The sequence below is a fragment of the Trachymyrmex cornetzi genome, unplaced genomic scaffold (assembly GCF_001594075.2).
Source record: "Trachymyrmex cornetzi isolate Tcor2-1 unplaced genomic scaffold, Tcor1.1 scaffold225, whole genome shotgun sequence".
In the NCBI taxonomy this organism is placed as follows: domain Eukaryota; kingdom Metazoa; phylum Arthropoda; class Insecta; order Hymenoptera; family Formicidae; genus Trachymyrmex; species Trachymyrmex cornetzi.
The window spans coordinates 65,834-87,583 of NW_017296901.1; the positions used below are offsets into that span (position 1 = coordinate 65,834).

The 21,750-nt window shown below is 35.6% G+C and overlaps 1 protein-coding gene across 1 annotated transcript in view; it reads right to left on the bottom strand.

The window, feature by feature from the left end:
• The window catches only part of Ptx1 (pituitary homeobox homolog Ptx1), a 37,572-nt gene extending 15,882 nt beyond the window's left edge, over positions 1–21,690 (bottom strand). Inside the window, exons 1-3 of the mRNA XM_018506539.1 lie at positions 20,011–21,690; positions 5,717–5,911; positions 403–656 (exon numbers count right to left, since the gene is read on the bottom strand). Coding sequence (XP_018362041.1) covers positions 403–656; positions 5,717–5,911; positions 20,011–20,323 — 762 coding nt within the window. The 5' untranslated portion in view covers positions 20,324–21,690. The remainder of the gene's footprint in view (positions 1–402; positions 657–5,716; positions 5,912–20,010) is intronic.
• Between the last annotated feature and the right edge of the window lie 60 nt (positions 21,691–21,750).

A 21,750-nucleotide genomic window follows, 5' to 3' on the forward strand; every position in this document is an offset into this window, starting at 1 on the left:
GTCGTTTCAATGTTACTGTTATATTTTTCGCTTTTCCGAGATGATTTTAAGAAAACAATGCTCGAGTCGTTAATGTTTCACAATGTAGACACTTGAAAGTCGAATTAGAATCGATTATACACGTATAGAACGAAATCAAATCTGAAGTGTCTCTATTAGCTTTTGTCAGTTTATAAATTATATCATTTTATTTTTATTATTTATTAATTAATTTAAATTATTAAACCGAGTTATTAAATACATCTAAAAATTTTAAGGAAAAGTTTCCGTTTAGCCATTACACGAATCGTCTTTTTTTTATATACAAACGTATCTTAAATAATAAGATATTTATGACGATTCTAACGCGTGCGATAAAATTTAACTCTTCAATGTAAATCGTGATGTCGTAAATTCTCTTACCCTGACACGAGCTTCCGTAAGATTCGTACAGCAAGCTATCTCTTCTCTGGTTGACATATCTGGATACCGGTTTCTCAGAAACGTCATCTCCAGATTCTGAAGCTGATGTTGCGTAAAATGTGTCCTTTGTCGCCTTTGCCTTTTGTTCTTTTTCCCATCCTTATCGTCGGTATCGTTGACTCCAACTACCCCAGGAGAAACAACGCCACCAGCAGCACCCAATTCGTGTTTCACTTCTGGTGGTGTTCGTACACCTGAAAAGTGTTAAGGTATCATATCTTCGACAAGACCATCAATAGCGTCTCAAATGTAGGATTCATTAGTTTGTTTGATAAGAACGTGTCCAGCGAAACTTTTACCTGGAAACCGTTAGATAGCAAAATTCCAGGAACAAATAGAAGGAGTTTTCTCCTAAAATGCTTTATAAAGAAGGCTTCAGTTATATCGTTCAATCTTAGTGACAGAAAGACATATTTCGCCAAGAGTACCGCATATGCATCGTGATTCGAACCGTGTTTCTCTATGCACATCCGAAAGGAAGCAACCAATCAAATATGATACGCAGGAAAGTGCATTTGGGCACTTTTCTGCATATCATAGCACTAGCATTCTGGAACAGCCAATCAAAATTGTGCCCAAATTCATTCTCCTACTCTGCATCCACAGGAATGCTTCACTTTATATACACCATGGACTCATTCATCGTTTAATAGACGATAAAGATGCACGTTTACTTCTCAAAGCACAGATTTGGCACTTTGAATATATCTTTACAGATAATTTGAATGCCGCTAAATTTATAAAAATATATGAGATGGCTTTATTAATATCTGTCAAAAAGTTGATTAGAAAGAAAAACTAATATTTTGATTATTACAAGAGAATAATAACAGGAAACATTAAAGATACCTTTATACTGCGTGGAAATAAGAAAATGACGTTCACGTTCTGGATTGGCAGTCACAGTCACCGAACGTAAATCCTGTTAGAAACGTTTGGGCATTGAAGCTTAAATTTAGTGAAAAGAAGATTTGAATGATTAAACATCTAGTTCGATAAATTCGAAATTGATCTGGAGATCTTTATCTCAAGAATATGTATCATAAAATTAATGAGAATGCCTCGGAGATGTCAGACAATTATTGATAATAGAGGTGACTGGATAAATTAATAATAAAGCATCACGATTCTTATCAAGTAGTATGTGTATATTTTTTTTAATTCATTATAATGAATAATTTTCAGATTGTGCATCGGACATGTTCTTATCAAACAGACTGAATTAAATATTCCAAGACTTCCGCGAAAAATAATATCAAAATAATATCAAAGAAAATATTGGCAATATAATCTTGGATTTTAGATAATTAAATGATATACCTACATCTAGAAATGATACAAAATTCTAAAACTAAATATCGTATAAATTTTAATAGTGTAATCTGGAGATTTATTAGAGTAAAAATATTAACAAAGATCAGAATAAAAATAATTTTTAAATTATGAATCATTAGTGATTTTTCGTAATTTATTTCGCGTAAAATTCGCGCACTCAGACTCATGTGTGTTTATAAACGTACATATCGATCTGTTATCTACATTATTGATTTTCACAGCTCAGGTGATATCTATTGATTTTTACTACTCAGCTGATTTTGTCTTTCGATTTTTTCTATTGATACTATATATATATATATATATAATAGCAATATTGATATGTTGATTATTAATAATATTTTCATTATTATAAATAATTAAATTCTTTTTTAAATAAAAAAATTATGTAATTAATTAACAAAAAAGTTATTAAATTTAATCTAAAATAGCTCTATAAAGCTATTTTAGACATTAAACAGATTCAAATCAGCAGAATCAAATTGGATTTATCGGAATTTTTAGCATTAATTTTGTACTAAATTTTACCATTAATGATAATTTTATACCGTGTGCTATTTAAAAAAAAAATCGTGGCGGTGCTAGCTTAACATTAAGCTGGCAGGACCAATTTAAATAAAAGAAAAGAAGAAAAATAATATTAGAAATCAATACGATTGAATTTGTACTATTTTATACTGCCAAAAACAATTCTATATTATGTGTCATTTCCAAGAAAACAGTGGCGTTGCTAATTTAAGATTTAAGCTGGCAACATCATTTTTATAGAGCTATCTAAAATTACAATTTGAAGAGAAAAATTTTTTTATCTTCGTTTTAATAAAAAATGGAAATTAATTTACTATTTCATATTTTATCACATTTTTTATTTCTTGAAGAATAAAACTGTGATTTTAATGAACCGTGTAAGGAAAATTACTACATTTTTTGCGATATCTTTAGTTTATTAAAATTGTAATTTTTGATTTAATTAAATTCCGTGATTAAGAACTCATTAACATAAAGCAACTTATTTATCAAAATGCGTATCTCATGTAATTTATTTTTTCAAAGCAAATATCAAAGTATAAAGATAAAAATCATAAATCATTATTTCATTGCAATAATTATTTATTTAATAACATTTATATTTGAATATATCTCGTGTCATGTTCTGAATTTTTCACTAATTTAAATACATGTATAATTTGCTTATTTTTTTATTGAAATTAACGGAATAATACGCGAATAGATTGCACGATCATTTATTAATATTGCGATCAATATTAATGATTTGATTTAATTTTTTGCGATCATTTATTAATATTTAACTTAAAATACGAGAAATTTAAAATATTGAGCGTACATTTATTTCAAAAAATTTTTTAGGTAGTCGAAAATTTTCTAAGTCCCACGTCGAAAAATTTTTTAAGAGTTCCAGGAGTTCTGATTATCGTTTTGGGGAGTTCTCGGTGAGTTCTATCGAAAAGTATCAGGTGACAAAGCGATTGAGCCAACGATATTCAAGATACGCGAAATTAAAGAAGTGATCAAAAATTGTTTTTTTTGTTTTTTTAATTTTCTTGTTTGTCAAAATTGTTTTTTATGTGTCAGGAACTCTAGGTATTCACTAAAGCTATTGAGCCGCTCAGAACTATTCGATCTCGAATTTCGCTGAGAAGTTAGCACCCCATTTTTTAAAAATTATTAAAAAATTGTTATTAAGTGAATCTCGCATTAAAAAATACAGAGAACTCTTCGTCTTGTTAAAAGGAAGCAGGAACTGTAATCAGAACTATTGTATCTAAAAATTGATTTTTCAAAAATTTTTAATTTTTTGGGATTTTTCAAAATTTTTTTTTATATATCAGGAACTCTAGATATTCACTAAATAAAGCTATTGAGCCGCTCAGAACTATTCGATCTCGAATTTTGATAAGAAGTTAGCACCCCATTTTTTAAAAATTATTTGAAAATAGTTATTAAGCGGAACTCTTGTTATAAATTATAGAGAACTCTTCGTCTGGACAAAAGGAAACGGGAACTCTAATCAGAACTATGGAATTTCAATATTGGGGTGCTAATTTAACATACGCCAATGTATTAGTGAATCGTAATTAATCTCATATTTTGATAATTTGAACAAAGTGTCTTAAGACCGCAAACGTGAATACACAATTTAGTAACGAAACCTGAATCTTAGTGCTTAAATAATATTTTCGATATAAATTTATATAATTTAACCAACTGTGCGTAGCAGTCATCGTTTGTGCATTGTTCATTTGTTAAAATCCTCTGTCATTGAAAATTCATTCGTTGCACTTTTACAAGACAGCGCTAGTGTTGAACGGATTGTAGCTTTACGTCATAATATTTTTTTCGTATTATCCTTCCGTTGCAACTTTGCAGCATAGCGGCGCGTAATGCGCATTACGTGATTAATGTCAGGAATGCCGTGCAAAGTGTCGCGCGATCGTAATTAACTTGCAAGTGGGTATTGTATGTTATACGATGCAGTCACAACTCTGTTGCTGTATTTTGCATAGTGATAAATAGTATTGCATTTTAATTTAAGGTAATGGAGCTATGTGAATATTGTATCAGATATGCAAAAAGAGACCCAAGTATATAACGTAAATGTGTGTAAATGTATGTTTCAAGTTATGTTTAAAAAAAATATGATAGTTAAATATAACATTTTCTAAAATCACTGTTTTAAAATAAGCAAGTTGAAACAAATCAATTTAATTCTAGAAGTTCGAGCGTGAATCCTACGCGATGCCAAAAATTTAATTGATTAAAACTATTATAATTTTGTGTGATATTTTTGTATCGGGATTTTTTAAATGTAATTAATCTCCAGAATATAAAAATTATGAGATATTATATATAGTTGTATTAATTACTTTCAGTTATTTTTACATGTATTATCACATTTATTAAATTGATAAAATTTGAAATCGTTCTTTCACATAGATGTAAGTAGGTAAATCTTTGCAAAATATTCATTGGTCTAATTTAATGAAGTTTTCGTTACATTTCGGACAGTCGTGTGCTTTTAGAAATACTTTATATATATATATATATTTGATTTATTGAACGGGATAAAATTCGCCTACGTTTACACGAGCAAAATATTTATTGGCCTAATTTAATAAAGTTTTCGTTAGATCTCAGACAGCCTTTAAAAATATCGTTTTATATATGTATCTTTGATTTATTGAACGAAGTAAAATTCGCTCATGTTTACGCGAGTTCCGCATTTTGTTACGAAAGATGGACTCTAGCGAGAAGCACACGCGGAAACTGACGCTTCTACCGGTATTAGAATGGACGAAGTGAGATCCGCGAGGAGGTTTGTTGTTAACCGGGAACATAAGACTCCGGCAGATATTTCAATTTGCGGGGATTTGGAGCGCAGGTGAGAGTGTTCCAGCTAAGTGCCGAACAAACGTGCAAACAAACGTAAGCGACCTTTTCCGCTCTCCCACCCCCCCCCCTCCCCCATTTGTCGCCATCCACCATTCCGTGCATTCGTTTCAGAACTCCGTGTAAACGCGATAGAGAACGGTGTCCGAATGGCCTCTCTTCTCTTTCTCTGAACTAAATTTTGATTCGTGCAAATACGTCTTTCCTACTGAATCTAATGTCGAACTTTGAAATACGTGTGCTTGTGGATATATGAGATATCGCATATTTTATATTGTTCATAAAAAAACATGTTAAACATTATTAAACACGATTTAATAATGACCGATAAAATAATAAGATAGTAACATCTGTTAATGTTAACCGATACAAACAATATCGAATTTGTTATGCTTTGATACAATAGAATTAAATTATGATTTTCCACTCCTTGGAATTTTGACACACATTAATTGAAGAAAAATTAAATTACACAAAATTGTATAATTATTTGTACATAGTTGAAACGTACCTTTTCGAATATCTTGCCTGTGAGTTGCGTTCGTACGGTTCCTCGGCTGTCCGGTGGAATATCCACCGGAGGGTGTCGTGGGGGTCGCTCCCGGTGTACTAGGATTGCTACCACCGGGGGTGTGAGCGCCATGACCCGCGTCGAGCCTCGCGAGGCCCCCATTGGTTTCGTCCCCGAAGTCACCCTGCGCCCAGACTGCAAAATACATCACACCCTCTTGCAACGTCGTCTAGGCGCATAGTAATCCTTATTTATTCTCGGCTGCAGCCGCGCACATTAATTGGAGGGTTCCTTTCCGCGTTTCGCTAAATCATTCTTGCACGATATCGCGACATAATGAATGATGTACTGCTATTTCAGATTTAATTAAGACAAATAGTTAAGTAATGATTGAACAATTATAATACTATTGCATTAAAAACATTTTTATTTTTATTATAATAACTATCATAAAATCTAATATCTGGTAAATATAATCCAGTAAAATAATCTAGTAAAAAAATTGATTGCCTTTCACTCCAAATGAGGATGGAAAATTATTTTTACTTTCTCTCTGAGAGAGAGAGAACTATTTAATTTTCAAACATAGATATTTTAGGAATGTTACATTGTAATTCCTCATAATAGCAATACATATGTTGCATGAATGGGTCAATTAATAATCGTGTTACTTCGCCCACCCAAATAAAAGTTATGTTCCGCTGCGGCGAATCGCCCCTCAATCAACGACTATTTATCTACCGACGAAGTAGACGCAATAAAAAGAGAAAAACAGATTCTCCGCTTCTCCTTTCCACACTTCATCGTCGATGTGTACTCTTTATGCATCCGCGTGTTCGTGTGTACATGCAAAGCCACGCGGGACAGGCTGAGAAGTTAATCGGCTCGGTCGTTTAGTTTCGCTCCGTTTAGTTATATTTGGTTTCCACAGGAGCAAAGAGGAGGGACGTGGTTCACAATTAGTCGGCGCGTAACTCGGACTGATTTAGTGTCGTAAAGCCTACTACGTATCACGAAGACGCATGTGTCACTTTACTTCGATATCGCTAAGTGTGAGCGGTGCACACGTGTTCGTATACGAAATAAAAGAAATTTCTCTCTCTCTTGTGCGATATTTTTTCAATGGCGGAGGTCTCAAGTATGCGCGTGAGTTAAAATTTTTTAATTAATCATCTTTACTTGCGAAAAGGTGAACTATACCCTGTATAGTTGAAAAATATTCGTTTAAATCAGAATAGTTTTTAATTCAGGAAACTTTAACATTCTTATCTATCAATGATTTTTAATACGATTACATATTGTGCTATTAAATTACGTGCATCTTTTAAATATTATGTAGGGGTTTTGATTAATTTTATTACAAAGTGATCTTCCACACATAACGAATTGATCTTCCACATCTTGAAATAATTAAATAGTTTGAAATGAAAAATGATTGTTTCTGTAATTGATAATAAAAGCAACGGGATGAAAGGATATGAGAAATGAGAAAAGTTCGGTCGAGTTTTCACTCGCACCATTTCAAGCAAAGTTATAATATTTTGGTAGACAACTTGGTTAGTTCAGTTTATTACGACGCGGTGTGCACGCGCACGAATACGTACGTGAAATTTTTCTGGCAACGGAAGATATACTTGTCAGCGCGTATGATATTTTAGCGGACGTGCGCTGTCTAGTATTAATTTGCATGTTTGCGAGTTACAAACACGCAGCGTATGTAATTGAGGAAATCGTTGAAAGTGTTGACGAACGTGCGCCAAACAGTTGTTGTGTCAAATGCTTTCTCCAGTGATACCTTCTTGTTAACACTTTGACTGCCAAGTTGATTTCGGTACGAGCTCTGGGAAGTCTGAAGTCGAGAAACAATTTTGCTCAACTGTTTATATATACAATTACATAAAAAAATAAATTATACAAAAAATAAATAAAATGTATATTATATTTTATTTATGTTATAAAAATTATAAAAATTCACATGTTCAGATATCGCAGTCAAAATGTTAATACCAATTCATTAGAAAAAAAGCTTTATTATATAATAATAACTAAATGATAAATAACTACTTAATGATTTCTATCCTGAATTCAAGCAATTATATTGACATAACTTTTCCTATATTAAAAATCGAGTGCAAATACCGTGTTTCCAAAGACCGGCAGATTCCTCTCGGGAGCACTATGTATTTATAGCTCGACTATAAATTCGTAGGAAGGTATCTACGATGGGGGAACGTGATGAAAATCGCTATGCCACCGCGGAAAATTGATATTGACGAATATCGCGATTTTGCGTCGTATAAATCAATCTCGCGGACATTGTCGCGATCATGCGTGCGGATATTCGTCACGCGTTCGCTACAGCTGCTTCGTGTATGTTTATACAATCATTATTATTATTTATCGCTTTGGTAGCGGAAATTGAAACCGTCGTAATTTAGATAGGTTTAAAGGGGTAACCACTAGCTGAAATATTGTCCCACAGATTACATAATTTCATCTGATTACAAATAATTTTTTTCACTATTATGAAGTAATTTGGTAAAATATACGATTTTATTTAATATTATACAATGATTTCTCGTGGTTGTATATATAATTATCGGATTATAGTACATAGAGATTTTATATAAATTTTATAATGATTTCGAGGATTCTGTCCCACGATTACATTAAGTGGTTACCCCCTCGGATAGGTTCGTATCTCGATGTTGTATTATAGATTAGTGTAGATGGTGGTATGCAGAAATGATCTGTGTATTTAATCATAACGATTATAAAGTAAGGCGCGTGTAAAGTATATTTTGAAATTGATTTAAATCTATAATGCGCATAATCATACAACTTATTAAAACGAGCTCCAACATTCTTTCTGTATATAATGTTTTTTTCTTTTTTTTTGGCATTTCACACATAAGCGATTTATGTTTAAAAATCAAGCTTAGTTGAAAATTATGCCGATCTCAATCCCACCTTTACCAAACATGTTTTCTTGCGAGCACCGTATAAATACGCGAACGTGACTTGCGAACGTTGCTACTGAGTGTCCGCCGGAATTCATGATTAATTCGCCGGCCGACGAAATGCGAGAGTGAATGAGCCGTGTCGACAACAGGATTATATAAGTCGCAAAATGCGCTACGATTTCGAACGAGGCAAAGTATAGCTGTGCTATGTTGTGCTGTGCATCGCGGAAATGCTAGTGTCTTTTGAAATTTATTTCCAAAGTTATGCACAGCTCAACAAAATTGAATTTATTCAGCAACCGATCGAGAAATGCTTAGCGTAGGTTTCAGTCCTTAATCTTGAAACTGCAGACAGAACGGTTACTTAGATGATCCACAAAGTATGTATTTAAAAGCATTTTCCTATGAATGGATCTTATCGGAATGATTTCGAATATATTTAAAACAATTTGTTCGATAAAACAATTTGTTTGCTACTCGAAGAAAAGGCAAATATGTCAAATTGCTGCCGCAGATGCTTTCTTGATAGATAAACAAATGATTCCTAAACAATTTGAAGATTACGGTTAATCCACTCAAGTATTAATTTCCGAAAAATAAATACTCCCAACGTGACGACATAAATTATGTAAATTAAAATGTTTGTTTATATCATCTTTTATCTTTTGCTTTTTTGGATTTTCGAAGTTAAATAAAACATGCGAGAATCCTTCCGAGGGTTTTGAGGATCTTCATTTGTTTACTACGAAAGTATTTAACTGTTAACCAACGGATACGTTCGCCTTCCTCGTTTCGATAAAGATAATGTATACCGACAGAATCTCTTACACACTGCTGCTTGTATATTATTTCAAGATTAGAGTTAATCACATAATCTACATCGTGATCTGACTAACACTACTCGAGCGACCTACTCACCAAGTAAAATTTATAGACCGTCATTTCTCACGCTTCAATATGTCGCCAACAAATGCATATACATAAGGATTTATATCCTTGATGACTATCAAATTCCTATCATACCTCATCTCTTCGAAATTACACCTTTTTATCATAATAATTAACTGTGTGAATACTCCTATATTAAAATATACGATATTTGATATACATAAATTTGCATAAATCATTGAATTTGAATAGATAGGGGAGACTGTGGGGTACCTAGGGACATATTGTAACTTGAGACACCCTAATTATTTTTTTAACAACAACGAAATTTTTAACGTTGGCTATTTAATCGTATTAATTTTTCAATTGAAGTAATATAACTGACCAGCCAACATTAAAAATTTTGATATTGTTAAAAAAAATAATTAGTGCATCTTACGATACTATTCTTTCTTACTCGACAATTTCACGATAATTTCAACGCATAGCTGAATTTGATAAATTGCTTAATAGTTTTAAAGTTTCTCGAAGCTATAACATAATCGAATTCAATTGATTTACTGAATACTCGAATATAAAATCGAATTCGAGTGGGAGTAGAAATTACGAATAGTTTTACGCGAGTAATAATACTAAATGAACAGCGGGCGGGACATGGCGCAATGATTTTCCAGAGTGTCGTTCGTGGATACACTTTCCTCGTGTCTAGCGCGCACGTTCCCACGAGATCCCCTGCGGAGTTCTCGGAGGCTTAAGATGTCGTATCGTTTGACGGCTGTGTGCTTGTCCGCCGGCGGCCACCATGGATTCGTGGCGGAGTTACCGCGGATACGAGAGAGGATCCCGAGAGGGCGGAATGTGGCCCCGACACTCTTCACCCCGCCCTGTCAAACACGTTCGACACCCCGATCCCGTTCGCGCGCTCGAGCATTTCGTTTCTCGAAAAGAGAGACAGAGAGAGAGAGAGAGAGAGAGAGAGAGAGAGAGAGAGAGAGAGAGAGAGAGAAATATATTGATCCCTCGACCTGAAAACGTCGAAACAATATGGACCTTTCTTCCCGTCGACACAGACGAAGGATGTTTCATACGTTGAACATCTGCCAAAAATACCAAGACACAACACGAATATTAATAAAAGTTTACTAAATTGTTGAATATAAATGAATGTAAAACGCGAACTCTTGAAATAACGAGAGAGGAGTAAAGTTGCGTTTTTATATAAAAAAAAAAGATCACCCTTAACTGTCATTTTCGGGAATGAGAAAAACAGTGAGGCGCGCGGCGCCTCAGTGAATTCTTTGACACCAAGTGTCGCGTTGCTTCGGTTCGCACATGTTTTCACACAGCAGAGAAGAGATCGAAATTCGGTGAAAGCGTGTAGATGACAAGGGGAGAAAGGAACCGCAACGTATGGTCGAGCGAACAGAATAAAGAAAAGCGAGAGTTAGAACGTCGAGTGAGAGGGGAGCAAGGATGGTAACTAGAGAGAGAGACAGGTTGTAACTCACAAATTTATTACTTTTCCTCGTGCTTCGAGTTATTTTATGCCAAAGACAAACTGGGCCCGTCCTGCAAGAGCGAGGGGGAGACGACGACGACGACGATGACGGGAACGAATATCTCAACTGCCTCGTCGCGCGCGTTTTTACGCCCGCGGGATATATTAGTGGACCACTAATCCGCACGGATTTTACGGGGCGGCTGTGCATGCGAGAACGCCGTCGTCGTCGTCGTCGTTGTTGTCGACAACGAAGACGACGACGAGCGACAGCGACGATTGCAACGGTGAAGTCGCGCGCACCGTTTTCATTCCGTTCCATTTAGCCCCATCGACTCTCGTCCCGATGCGATCCCATGACCTCGGCCATGCCCGAGTTTGCGCTCGGGCTAAGTCGACTTACGCCCTTTTGTCGATATCGCGATGTTACAGTGAACTCTCTGTCGGTCGACGTCGTACTATCGAAACCTTTCAAAGAATGACCAGAGAGCTTCAGGAAATTTGCATAAAAATCGCTGCAGTAGTGCTTACGGACGTTTCTTATAGAGTGATAAACGTTGTTATCATATATACACTGAGAAAAAAAATTTACTAGATCTTAATACATACTTTTTTAATACTATTTTATAAACATTTATTTATGATAATGAATATCTAGTCAATAAAAAATAATGGTCAAGTTCAAGATTAAATCAAATTAATGATTTTTATACTAAATAAATTACATTAATAAATATTTTGTTAGTATTATTCAAACAAATATTTATAAAAATTTAATACATTTTTTTTCGGTGTAGCTTAGAGATTGATGTAAAATAATTTATGTAATACTATAATACAAAGATAAACAATTAATTATTTAATTCAATTAATTTTTACAATTATGTACAAATATAATTCTGTCGTAATAATTATATGTATAATATAGTAAGAATGCAGCTTCGATAATATATAATTTTATTTTAACGTAGGTATTATAATCGAAAATTAATATTTGTCTGTAATAAATGAGTAAATAATGCAATTTCGTTAATTTTTCGATACACATGCGCGAGTATAATCCAGGCCGTGATAACTGTACACACCGACGTTAAGCCGTGGAAACTATAAAAGCCACGGATTATGATTTAGGCCATTGTAGTCCGATCTCCGATACAAAATTAACAGCTTGCTGTTATTTCGACGCCCCGCGCTGCTGCTTTCATCACCCGTAAGTTTTACTCGCGCGCGCTGCAATAAAGCTCGCGTCAATATACGCGGTATCAATCAAAAGATATTTGGCGAATTGACGTTCTGGTGCCATTAATTTATTGCTGTAATCAAACAGAAATATCTCCATATCTCTGGAATGATTTACGTTATCCGTGACGACTATGTATACTGTGCATACGTTTGAATGTGACAACTTTCCATTATATATATAGTATAAAAAAATAATTATAAAGAATTTTTTTTTCTCTTAGAAAATTCGGATATATATTAACGGATTTATTATTATAATATCATCGATTTACGTAAACGAATATTGTATAAATATTTGTAAAAATATAAACTGTACTTTATAAATATGGCTATATCATAATATATATATTCCGATAGGATTATTAATATATTTCTCAGACTTTAATCATTTTACGCTCAGTGATTGTTCAATAGCCAATGAGAAGGTGAACATGAAAACATGAAACGCGGCATAAAAATTGTGCGTGTTTAGTGGACCATGGGACGACGTAATTCGACATTAAAGGGGGTTATGAGGGTTCGCGAAATATATGTATCACGCAGCTGCGAAGTGCTTGAAAAGTCACATGAAATAGCTCGGTCATCGAAATTCTCCTCTTACGCTGTTGTATTTTTATTAGATCTAAAATGGCGTACTATAAAATTAATGTTCAATATCTCAGTAATGCATAATACAATAATGTTCAATATTTCAATCAAGCACAAATAAAATAACTCTTAAATTAATTTTTTAATTAATCAATTTTCTATCGATTGTTTTTTTATATTTTTTAATTTTATTATTAACTTGTCACGTTTTTATTCTCTTGGTAAAACAAGACGCGAGTTTTTTCTTCGAACGAGCGTTTTTCTCGATTCTGAGAAAACCAAAATGTGTCACGTATAGGGGGTAGCGTTTCCCGAATGACGGACGAGCGCAGCCGTAAGTCCAATAATTACTAAAGCGTGCGATCTCCGTAACAGGAGGAACGTCGGGGTTACGTCAGGGGTTGAAGTACGACGGCATGGTGAGAGCACCTGCGGGCCCAGCAGCCTGCTCGAGCGAGAGAAAGTCCTAGTCTGCCGCTGGGTCTCCGCCCCTAATCTCCTAATCCTTGGCTTCCTTAGGAAGTCGTTTATTAGTCAACCGCAACCGGGCGCTATGCGTCACCGAAGCAAAGTATTTTGTATCCGGAGTCTTAAAATCGCTCTGCCTATAAATACATAAAGACACTCGTGCGCCACGTCACACTGATAGGTCTCGTTAGTGGAGTTAAATGCAAATGAAGATTGCAATAGATATTTTAATCCTCTAACAAGTATATTCCCCTAATCAAAATTTTAATACTTCATCATTTTGTAATAGCTATTAACATTGAAAGAGCTCTCACAATTTTTGATGACGTTAATGTTTCATGGTATGTTTGAAATCACCTAATTGTGTATAAAGTACTCAAGAGAGATTATCCTTAAGTGTTTTGTTCTACGTAGACATCTATTCCCTTGTGATAGAGAGAATCACGAGAGCCGTACAACCACCGATTAGTTTGTTTGTCTGACACAGAAACGTCGGGAGCGATTTTGCGGATGGGGTTCGTTATCGCTCGTCAAGCAATTTGTTTAGTTTCATCTTGACATGCGGAGAAAGCATATAGAACCGATGAGTAATCCGAGCACAAGTAGCTCCTTTGGGGGCGTGACGAGGATATTTAGAAAAATTCTACAAAACGAGAAGTTCTCAGACTGCCTGGCGCTTTCCGAAATCTCGGGTGTCAGAACTTGAGAAGACGCCGGGAACGAACGATTGGGAATATAATCATCCTATTACTATGAGAAATTATGAACCTAACTTGACACACTTTTTCTCTCGTAAAATCCTGAAATCGAATCGTATCATCTTTCCAAAGGATTTTCTTAAAGACAATCAGTTGAATCAAATTATAATAAAATAAAAAAATAAATTGCAGTAAAAAGTCTAATTTATTGATTAGATATACTATGTATATAAAAGTATTAAAATAACTTCCAATTACAAGCACTTGTTTTAACAATCGTGACATTTGTTACACGTTCTGGTAGCCGCTCGATTCTCACACATCGGCACGCACAGGAATTTTGTCGGCGAAACAACCCTCGGGAATGAGCCTGCCCCAGCCGACGGCGGTTGGAACCCACTGAGTACACAAAACCTCGTTGTTGAGGTAGATAGGGACCTGCTTTACCGCAGCAGCTGAGATAATGGGAAGGAAATCAGTTCATTTCTATGTTGATCCCACCAGTTCGGTCCCCGGCGCTTAAAGGATCGCCACGATTGGCTGGCTGATCGAGAAAATCGAACCGGAACATCAGCGCAGCTAATCGAAAGACCTGATCGTGTCTGCCAATCGTGAACGGTTCAAAGAAGCATTCGTGTTGAATACAAAAATATATCCGCTAATTGTCCATAGTATGATTCAAAAATTGACGTAACTACTTTTTTATTACTATTAAAATTTTTTTGAATTGTATATAATTTAAATCAATCAGAGATGGCAAGTTACGCGTTATTATTTGTAACGCCGTTATCGTTACTTTATAACAACGATTTGGTAATGACGTTACAATTTTTCATGACGGTAACAATAACATCAGGGTTAGAACAGTCACTTTTCAAAGTACTATTACTCGTTTCTTATTGAAAAAAGTAACGTATTAGTAACGGCGTTACTTTTACTCATTATGTAACAACTAACGATCGAGTTATTTTCTAAAATGATTGTTCCAACCCTATCATTACCATCATGAAAAATTGTAACGTCATTATAAATCGTTATCATAAAAAAGTAACGGTAACAGTATTACAAATAACGCATTATTTGCTATCCATGAAAGTTTACAGTAAATGTGCTATCTATATAGATACAATATTATACATTTCATACTTACGCCCAAACAGAATAAGTTACGATAAAAATTCAAACTGAAAGTAACTTTTAGTTATTATTTTTAAGCTATTTTAACGTTAGTTTGGTGTCATGATGACTTGTTCTACTTCTGTAATACGTATGTAATAGATTAGCCGTTATTATATTATTGAGATTTTAAATATAAGTTCACAAATACGGGGCCACAAATGCGTTTTGATAAAACAGTTTCAAGAAACGATATCCCATCCTTTGCTTCTGTTACGTTCGGGAATTTGAAGTTTCGTTCGAGATCACTGCACGACAAAGTTTATCCCACATGCAGGAATCGCGATCTGCAGGAGTCGCGGTTCAATTTCGCGTCTAAACGCCCATAAGTTTGCGGTGAGGAGATTTTTGCGGGTGCATTCCCCGGGGAGGATAGAAGCTAGCTGAGCAATTTGTCAACACCATTAGTCCAGAAGGGAAAGGGATGCACTAAGGGTGGACTTCGACGCATCTGCTAGCTCGATTGCAAGACCGCGCGATAATAAAGGGGTAGTTAATGACTAACGGGGGCTGCGCAGATCGGAGCCGACCGTATGCCGCCCTGTTGACAAAATATTGAGCTTTTCGTCGGCCGAGTGGGGATAACAGATTTTCCGCGACGATTCTTCTTGCACCGAATTTTCGCTCGCAATCTCGATCCGATCGTCCAGCTATTTCCGCATCATTTTCATTAGAGCATGGCATTGCTTTTATCGCGGTCGACGCTGGCATTAATTTCCATCGACGTGCTGATATTAATAGAGTTCGCGTAATCCCGTCGCGATATTAATGACAATAATATGTGGGGTAGCGTTCACGATAGAAATTTTAATTCGCTCGCGGCCGCTTTGAATTTATCAATATCCTACCTGTTGACCCGATCAAGCGCGGCGACAAATAATGCGAAAGTGAGCCAGCTCGAGTAGTGATAGGGCAGTTAAATGAAAAATCATTGAGAATGCATAATGCTTAGGAAAATAAGCAATGTTGAGAATAATCCTTATAATAATTGTAAATTGCGTACAACCAAGTTTTATCCTCTGAACGGATTCATAAGCCGAAACAAACCGATTTATCCATCCTCGTGGAATTCATCTACATATGTAGACGAGAGCATGATTTATTGTCGGAAGAGCGAGTGAAAAGAAAATTCGATACATTCGCGAGAAAAATGAAGCTCTTCTTAGAGTACTCGCGATCCTGAATGGTGGGAATCGCTGGCGCGAGTCTAGTACTGGAACCGAAACGGGGATAGGTATAGGATGCCATTGGAATAAGATCGGGTTTAGCCGCAGTGTCGGGTTCGAGCCCCGGATAAGTCTACCTTATCCCGATAAGCCGGTGAGTTAATGAATCACAAAACAGGTGGTGGCGTTGCCACGGAAGAGGATCGTCTTCGTCGTCTTCGACGATCGCCGTACGTGTGACTGAATTCGCCCGTCGCGCGAATGACACTACATTACAATGAACGAGTAGCGCGTTATGAAACTTGTCTTCGACTAGTCCATTTCGACAAACATTTTCAGCGAAGTCTTCGGTTAAGATTTTACGGTGTAACGAAGCGTTTCCATGGGTCTTATGTATAAACGCAATGGATTTGGACAATTTTTTTAAATATTTGTATTGCAAATTAAGCATTTAAAAAATTTGTAACAGAAAAGTAAAGAAGGATAATATTGCTCCCTTATTTCCAAAGTGACACAACTTAAAAAGTGATTTTCGAATTATTACCATGAATAAATTAAGTAAACATTATCCTCTCAATCTACAAAAGTAAATTTAACTTCATAAAAAATTATCACAACGTAAAAAAGCAGTGGTTTAAAAAAAATTGTTAAAATCATCACAACGCACAAAAAGAGTGATTTTTTAAGAGATATGAAATGAAACTGACGAAAATGATATTTGGTTATGTTAAGAATATAGTCTTTTTGCCGACATTATTTGATTAATCAATAATTTTCTGTTGTGTTGAAAAATAGTTTTTTCTCTTTTCTGAAGTTTTTTTAGTTGTGTTATTTTTGAAAAAAAAAATAATACGAGAGCAAGATCTTCTCAAATAATTGAAATAACATCGTTCGTTTACTACAACAACACAACTCAAAAAAACATTTTTCCAGAAAATCAATTTAAAACATTAAAATTTTGTAACATTATTAGTAATAAGTTATAGAAACAAAAACTGTCGTATATGAATAAATTAATTAACTGTAAGTAGGTAAGAGAAGAACCAAAGTCAGATATTGGTATAATATTAATATCTATGCGTGTGTATATGTATTTAAATAAATTATCTCAGATATATAACTGCGCGCCGACTACTTTTCAGATTACTTCAAAATTTTGCAATTTTAGCATATCTGATTATAGATGGCATAAAAGTACGATACATTCTTCCTTTTTTTTTTATATTTCTGCTCTTTTACAAACGACTAAAAAATGATAATTTTTGAGTTGTGTCATTATTGTAGCAAATGAGCGACATGCTCAGCGACATGTTTAAGTAAAAATAGTTATACCGGACCATAGAAAATAGCAGATTTAATAATGACTAATGTTTAAATTGTTTAGCCTCAGTAAAAATAGGTAGGCATGTACTCTCGAGTTTTCGGCGCATCTAATATCAAATGGGCCCGAAGTTTTATCTACCTGTTTCATATCATGGGTAGAAATAACACAACGCTTATCAAAGTTATTCGTACTAAAATTTTATCTCGTCTGGCACTTGACGAGAATCAATGTCGTTTCATCAGACAAGAGTCTCTTATGATTAAAAAGAAAAAAAAAGTCGAGTTTCAGAGAGTCTCTAAATAACATAACGTGAAATTTGTTTATTGATTTCTTCTTTTTAATTTGCTAAATGGTTATATATTTATTTATAAAACGATTATCATTGTTTGAGAGATTTGCTTGTAAGTACGATAACATGATAGATTATGATTGGTTAGCAGTTGATCGCAACGAAAATATTATTAATTTCGTTTCAATGTTTTCTAGAGTAAGAGTGGGAGCGTTTGCAGTGAACATATCTGAATTATAGATCTTTCGATAAAAGCGCGACGAGAGAGGAAATATATTAAATTTTACCTTCTTATCGAGGTTTATCGGCGAGGTAGCGTGTAATTGAATATTTCAGATCATGCGTCACGTTGCGATTCATCGCGCTAAATCATGCGAACAAACGTTTCATTTTTCTCATCGAATTATTTCATCAATTCCAATTGTTTGCGCGTCGCAAATCTGTTTATTTGTCGTAGCGCGTTTTTGTCACGAGCGACGACGAATAAAGAAAGTTTCCTACATTTGTGCAAAGTCATACGTATCAATCTTATTTTACGAATGACACATCCATGATACGAGATTTTCGACGGAGAATGTACGATAATACTCTCGCGCGACGCAGTCAGGAAAAACGTCAAGGTACTTATCGCGCGAATCAATGAGGATCGATAGTATCGTCAACAATAAAATCAAGCGCTGTGACAAGTCAGCTACAAGCGATTATAACGCGATAAGGTGTGATGTGACAATGGAAAAAGTAAACCTTATATCTTGTCGGAATCAATATATAAGAGAATTTAACACGTTGATTGTACCTAATTACCGAACTCATTCGTGAAATCACTTTACTACGATTTTATCATACTTAATTCTTTCATGATCTTAGAGAATGCGATTTGATTCATTGTATTTCATGCATTTTATGCAGCAATATTTACACTGTGAAAGACCATTGTAATTACATTTGCAATTACATTAAACTTTACGTTGAGAATCTTAAATTAACATTTTTTTTATATAGATATACAGAGTGTTCTACGGGAATATGTTGAAACTGATCAGCTGTCATTGTCAAATATATTTAGTTATTAAAAAATAAAAATTGCGTTGAAAAGAGGAAAGTACGTAACTTTTAATGGGTATAGATAAAATTTAATAAACTATAATTGTATTTTATTTTATTGATGAAAAATACGCTAAATATCCTAATGATTAATATTTTTGAAGTGCGATCATTTGAATCAATACAAAACTCTTTTTTACGAAAACTTGTAAAAACTTTTTACATGTTTCAAATATTGTTGATAACCTTTGCAATAGCTACTACTAAATTTTACATTGTTTTTGAATCGTGTTTACAGTCTTGGATAGTAATCATTAGTTTATTTAATTATTATTTGATATTTTTTATTAATAAAAATTAACTTATATACAAACATATTTGTTACATTTTATTCATACCCATTAAAAACTGCAGATTTTCCTCTTTTCAACGCAGTGTATATTTTTTTCAATAACTGAATACATTTGAAAATGACAGCTGATTAGTTTCAACTCCTCACCGTGAGACATCTTGTATATATTGCAGTGCTGAATGAAAAAGTAATGTACTTATTGCGTTTATATTTTAGTAGATGGAAAACCATTTTAGATAGAAATAATTTATTCAAACCTAATTTAAACAAGCAGGCATTATTTCTACACTACTTTAGAAAACTGTATTAATTACTTTTGAGGATTTATGCATAGGTATCAAAATAGATCTATTGCTCTTTGAAAGAGAAAGAATAAAATTAATAATTATTTCTTTTGAAACTTGACATTCCTAATAAATATCTATAACAATAGGTAATAATAAATTATCTCGTGAAGATACCAGGTGTGTATTTGTCCATAAAAATAGGCTAATGATACAGGATTCGTAAATGAACCGCATCTAGGTTACTGATCACTTTAAAATCACAATGAATGATTGCGGGATGGCGGTAGTCTTTAGTATTGTGAACGACTCACCACGTTTAAGTTTCTCCAGCGGCTCATGGTGCAGCTGGTGGCTGGAATTGTGCAGCATCGAGGTATCGTGATGCGAATTACCGTGGAGATCATGGTGGTGCATCGTGCCCTGAAGATGGTCGCCGTGCAGGCCGGCCATCGAGGCGGTTGCCGCGTGCTGATGATGCTGCACCGAGAGGCTGCTCGGAGGTCCGATCACGAGGTCCTGCAGACACAAATCCGTATTGCTTCCGCCACCGCCGCCGCCTCCGCCGCCACCGCCGCCGCCTCCGGCGAGATCGAGGCTCCCCCCGGGCCCGCCGCCCCGGTCCATACTATAGAAGGTTAACGTCGTGTTGACTGTTCCTTACAACTTGGTGACACGATCAACCTGACCCGCGAGAGGTCGCGAATCAGCGCGATCACGGTTTGTTCGTTGGCTTCTTCTAAGGACACATTCAAGCGTCCTCCCTGTCTCGTAGATCGGAGAATGTCGTCAACCGAGAATTTGCGTGATAGTTTTTTTAAAGACGATTACCAACCGAAAACATCAAGCGGCTTGTTTCCTTCGAAAAGAGTACTTATCATGAAAATTGTGACGCATCGGTTTCTATCAGACAATACAATGCGCGGTTGTTAATATAGTCAATAATGAGGTCTATGGATTCTTCCATAGGTTTGTAAAGAGATTATACTCGTATAATTCTTTCTTTTTTTAGAGATTACAGCTTTTACAGCATGTTCGTCATACCGTCGGCACTCTTACGCTGGCGCTCCGATTCTCTCTATCGTTGACAAGATAAGCGTATACGCGACATTTTGCGCTGGAGGTATTCGAGATGGACCGACGGGAATTACGTGGACGGTCGCGAATTCACGGCAAGACTCCGAAATATAGCGCGGGATTCACGTGGATGACACGCCGCGCTATGACACGTGGAGACTTGATAAATCAGGCAAATTGTCGGCTCAATGTCACTATATTATGTAAAAAAAAGCTAGAAGAGTTATAAAATACGTCGCTTAAGTAGGCTGAACTACTAGCACTATCATCCTCATAAACATCTTCCACTTGAGGTAGATGAACTCATCTACTTCTCTTGCTCCGTTTTTATCTGTTGAATTTTTGCTGTTATTTCTCACTTTGATGGAGTCGAGTATTCACGATTTGTCACGATTCTTCTTCACGCTTTTACGTCCTCCCTGTGAGTGTCATCGAAGCGTTCATAGATCAGATAGAACGTAGACTGTTTGTAGACGTAATGAAAAGTTCCCTACAATATCTAGCACTAGATTGACCACTACTCCTCTCCGTCATCCACTCTCTCCTGCGAGATGTTCACCAAGAGTCGACATCCGCTTCTGTCACCAATCAAAGTTACGGCGATAATTTGATAGCACGCGATGGACGAGCACGGCACCCTCGTGACACCACGATCTGTATTATCACCACTTCCGAATTCTCGTTCGCCACTCCGGGAATTCACTGCGTGAATGTTTACATGCGATTTACAGACGCGTGGCACGAGAACAACGTGGTCTCCTACCCGCGACCGTCGTCAGACGGCGCGGCCGCGGGTAACGACGTCGACGTCGCCGCCGTCGTCGTCGTCGTCGTCGGCACGAGCGCGTCGATGATAATCGCGCAGCACTCGTCACTATTCGCACCTCCGCCCTTAACGTACGTCGGAGAGGAGAAGCGCGGAGCGGGACACGGCGATAGAGGAAAATATAAGAAGGCGGCGGCGGCGGTACCGCTGG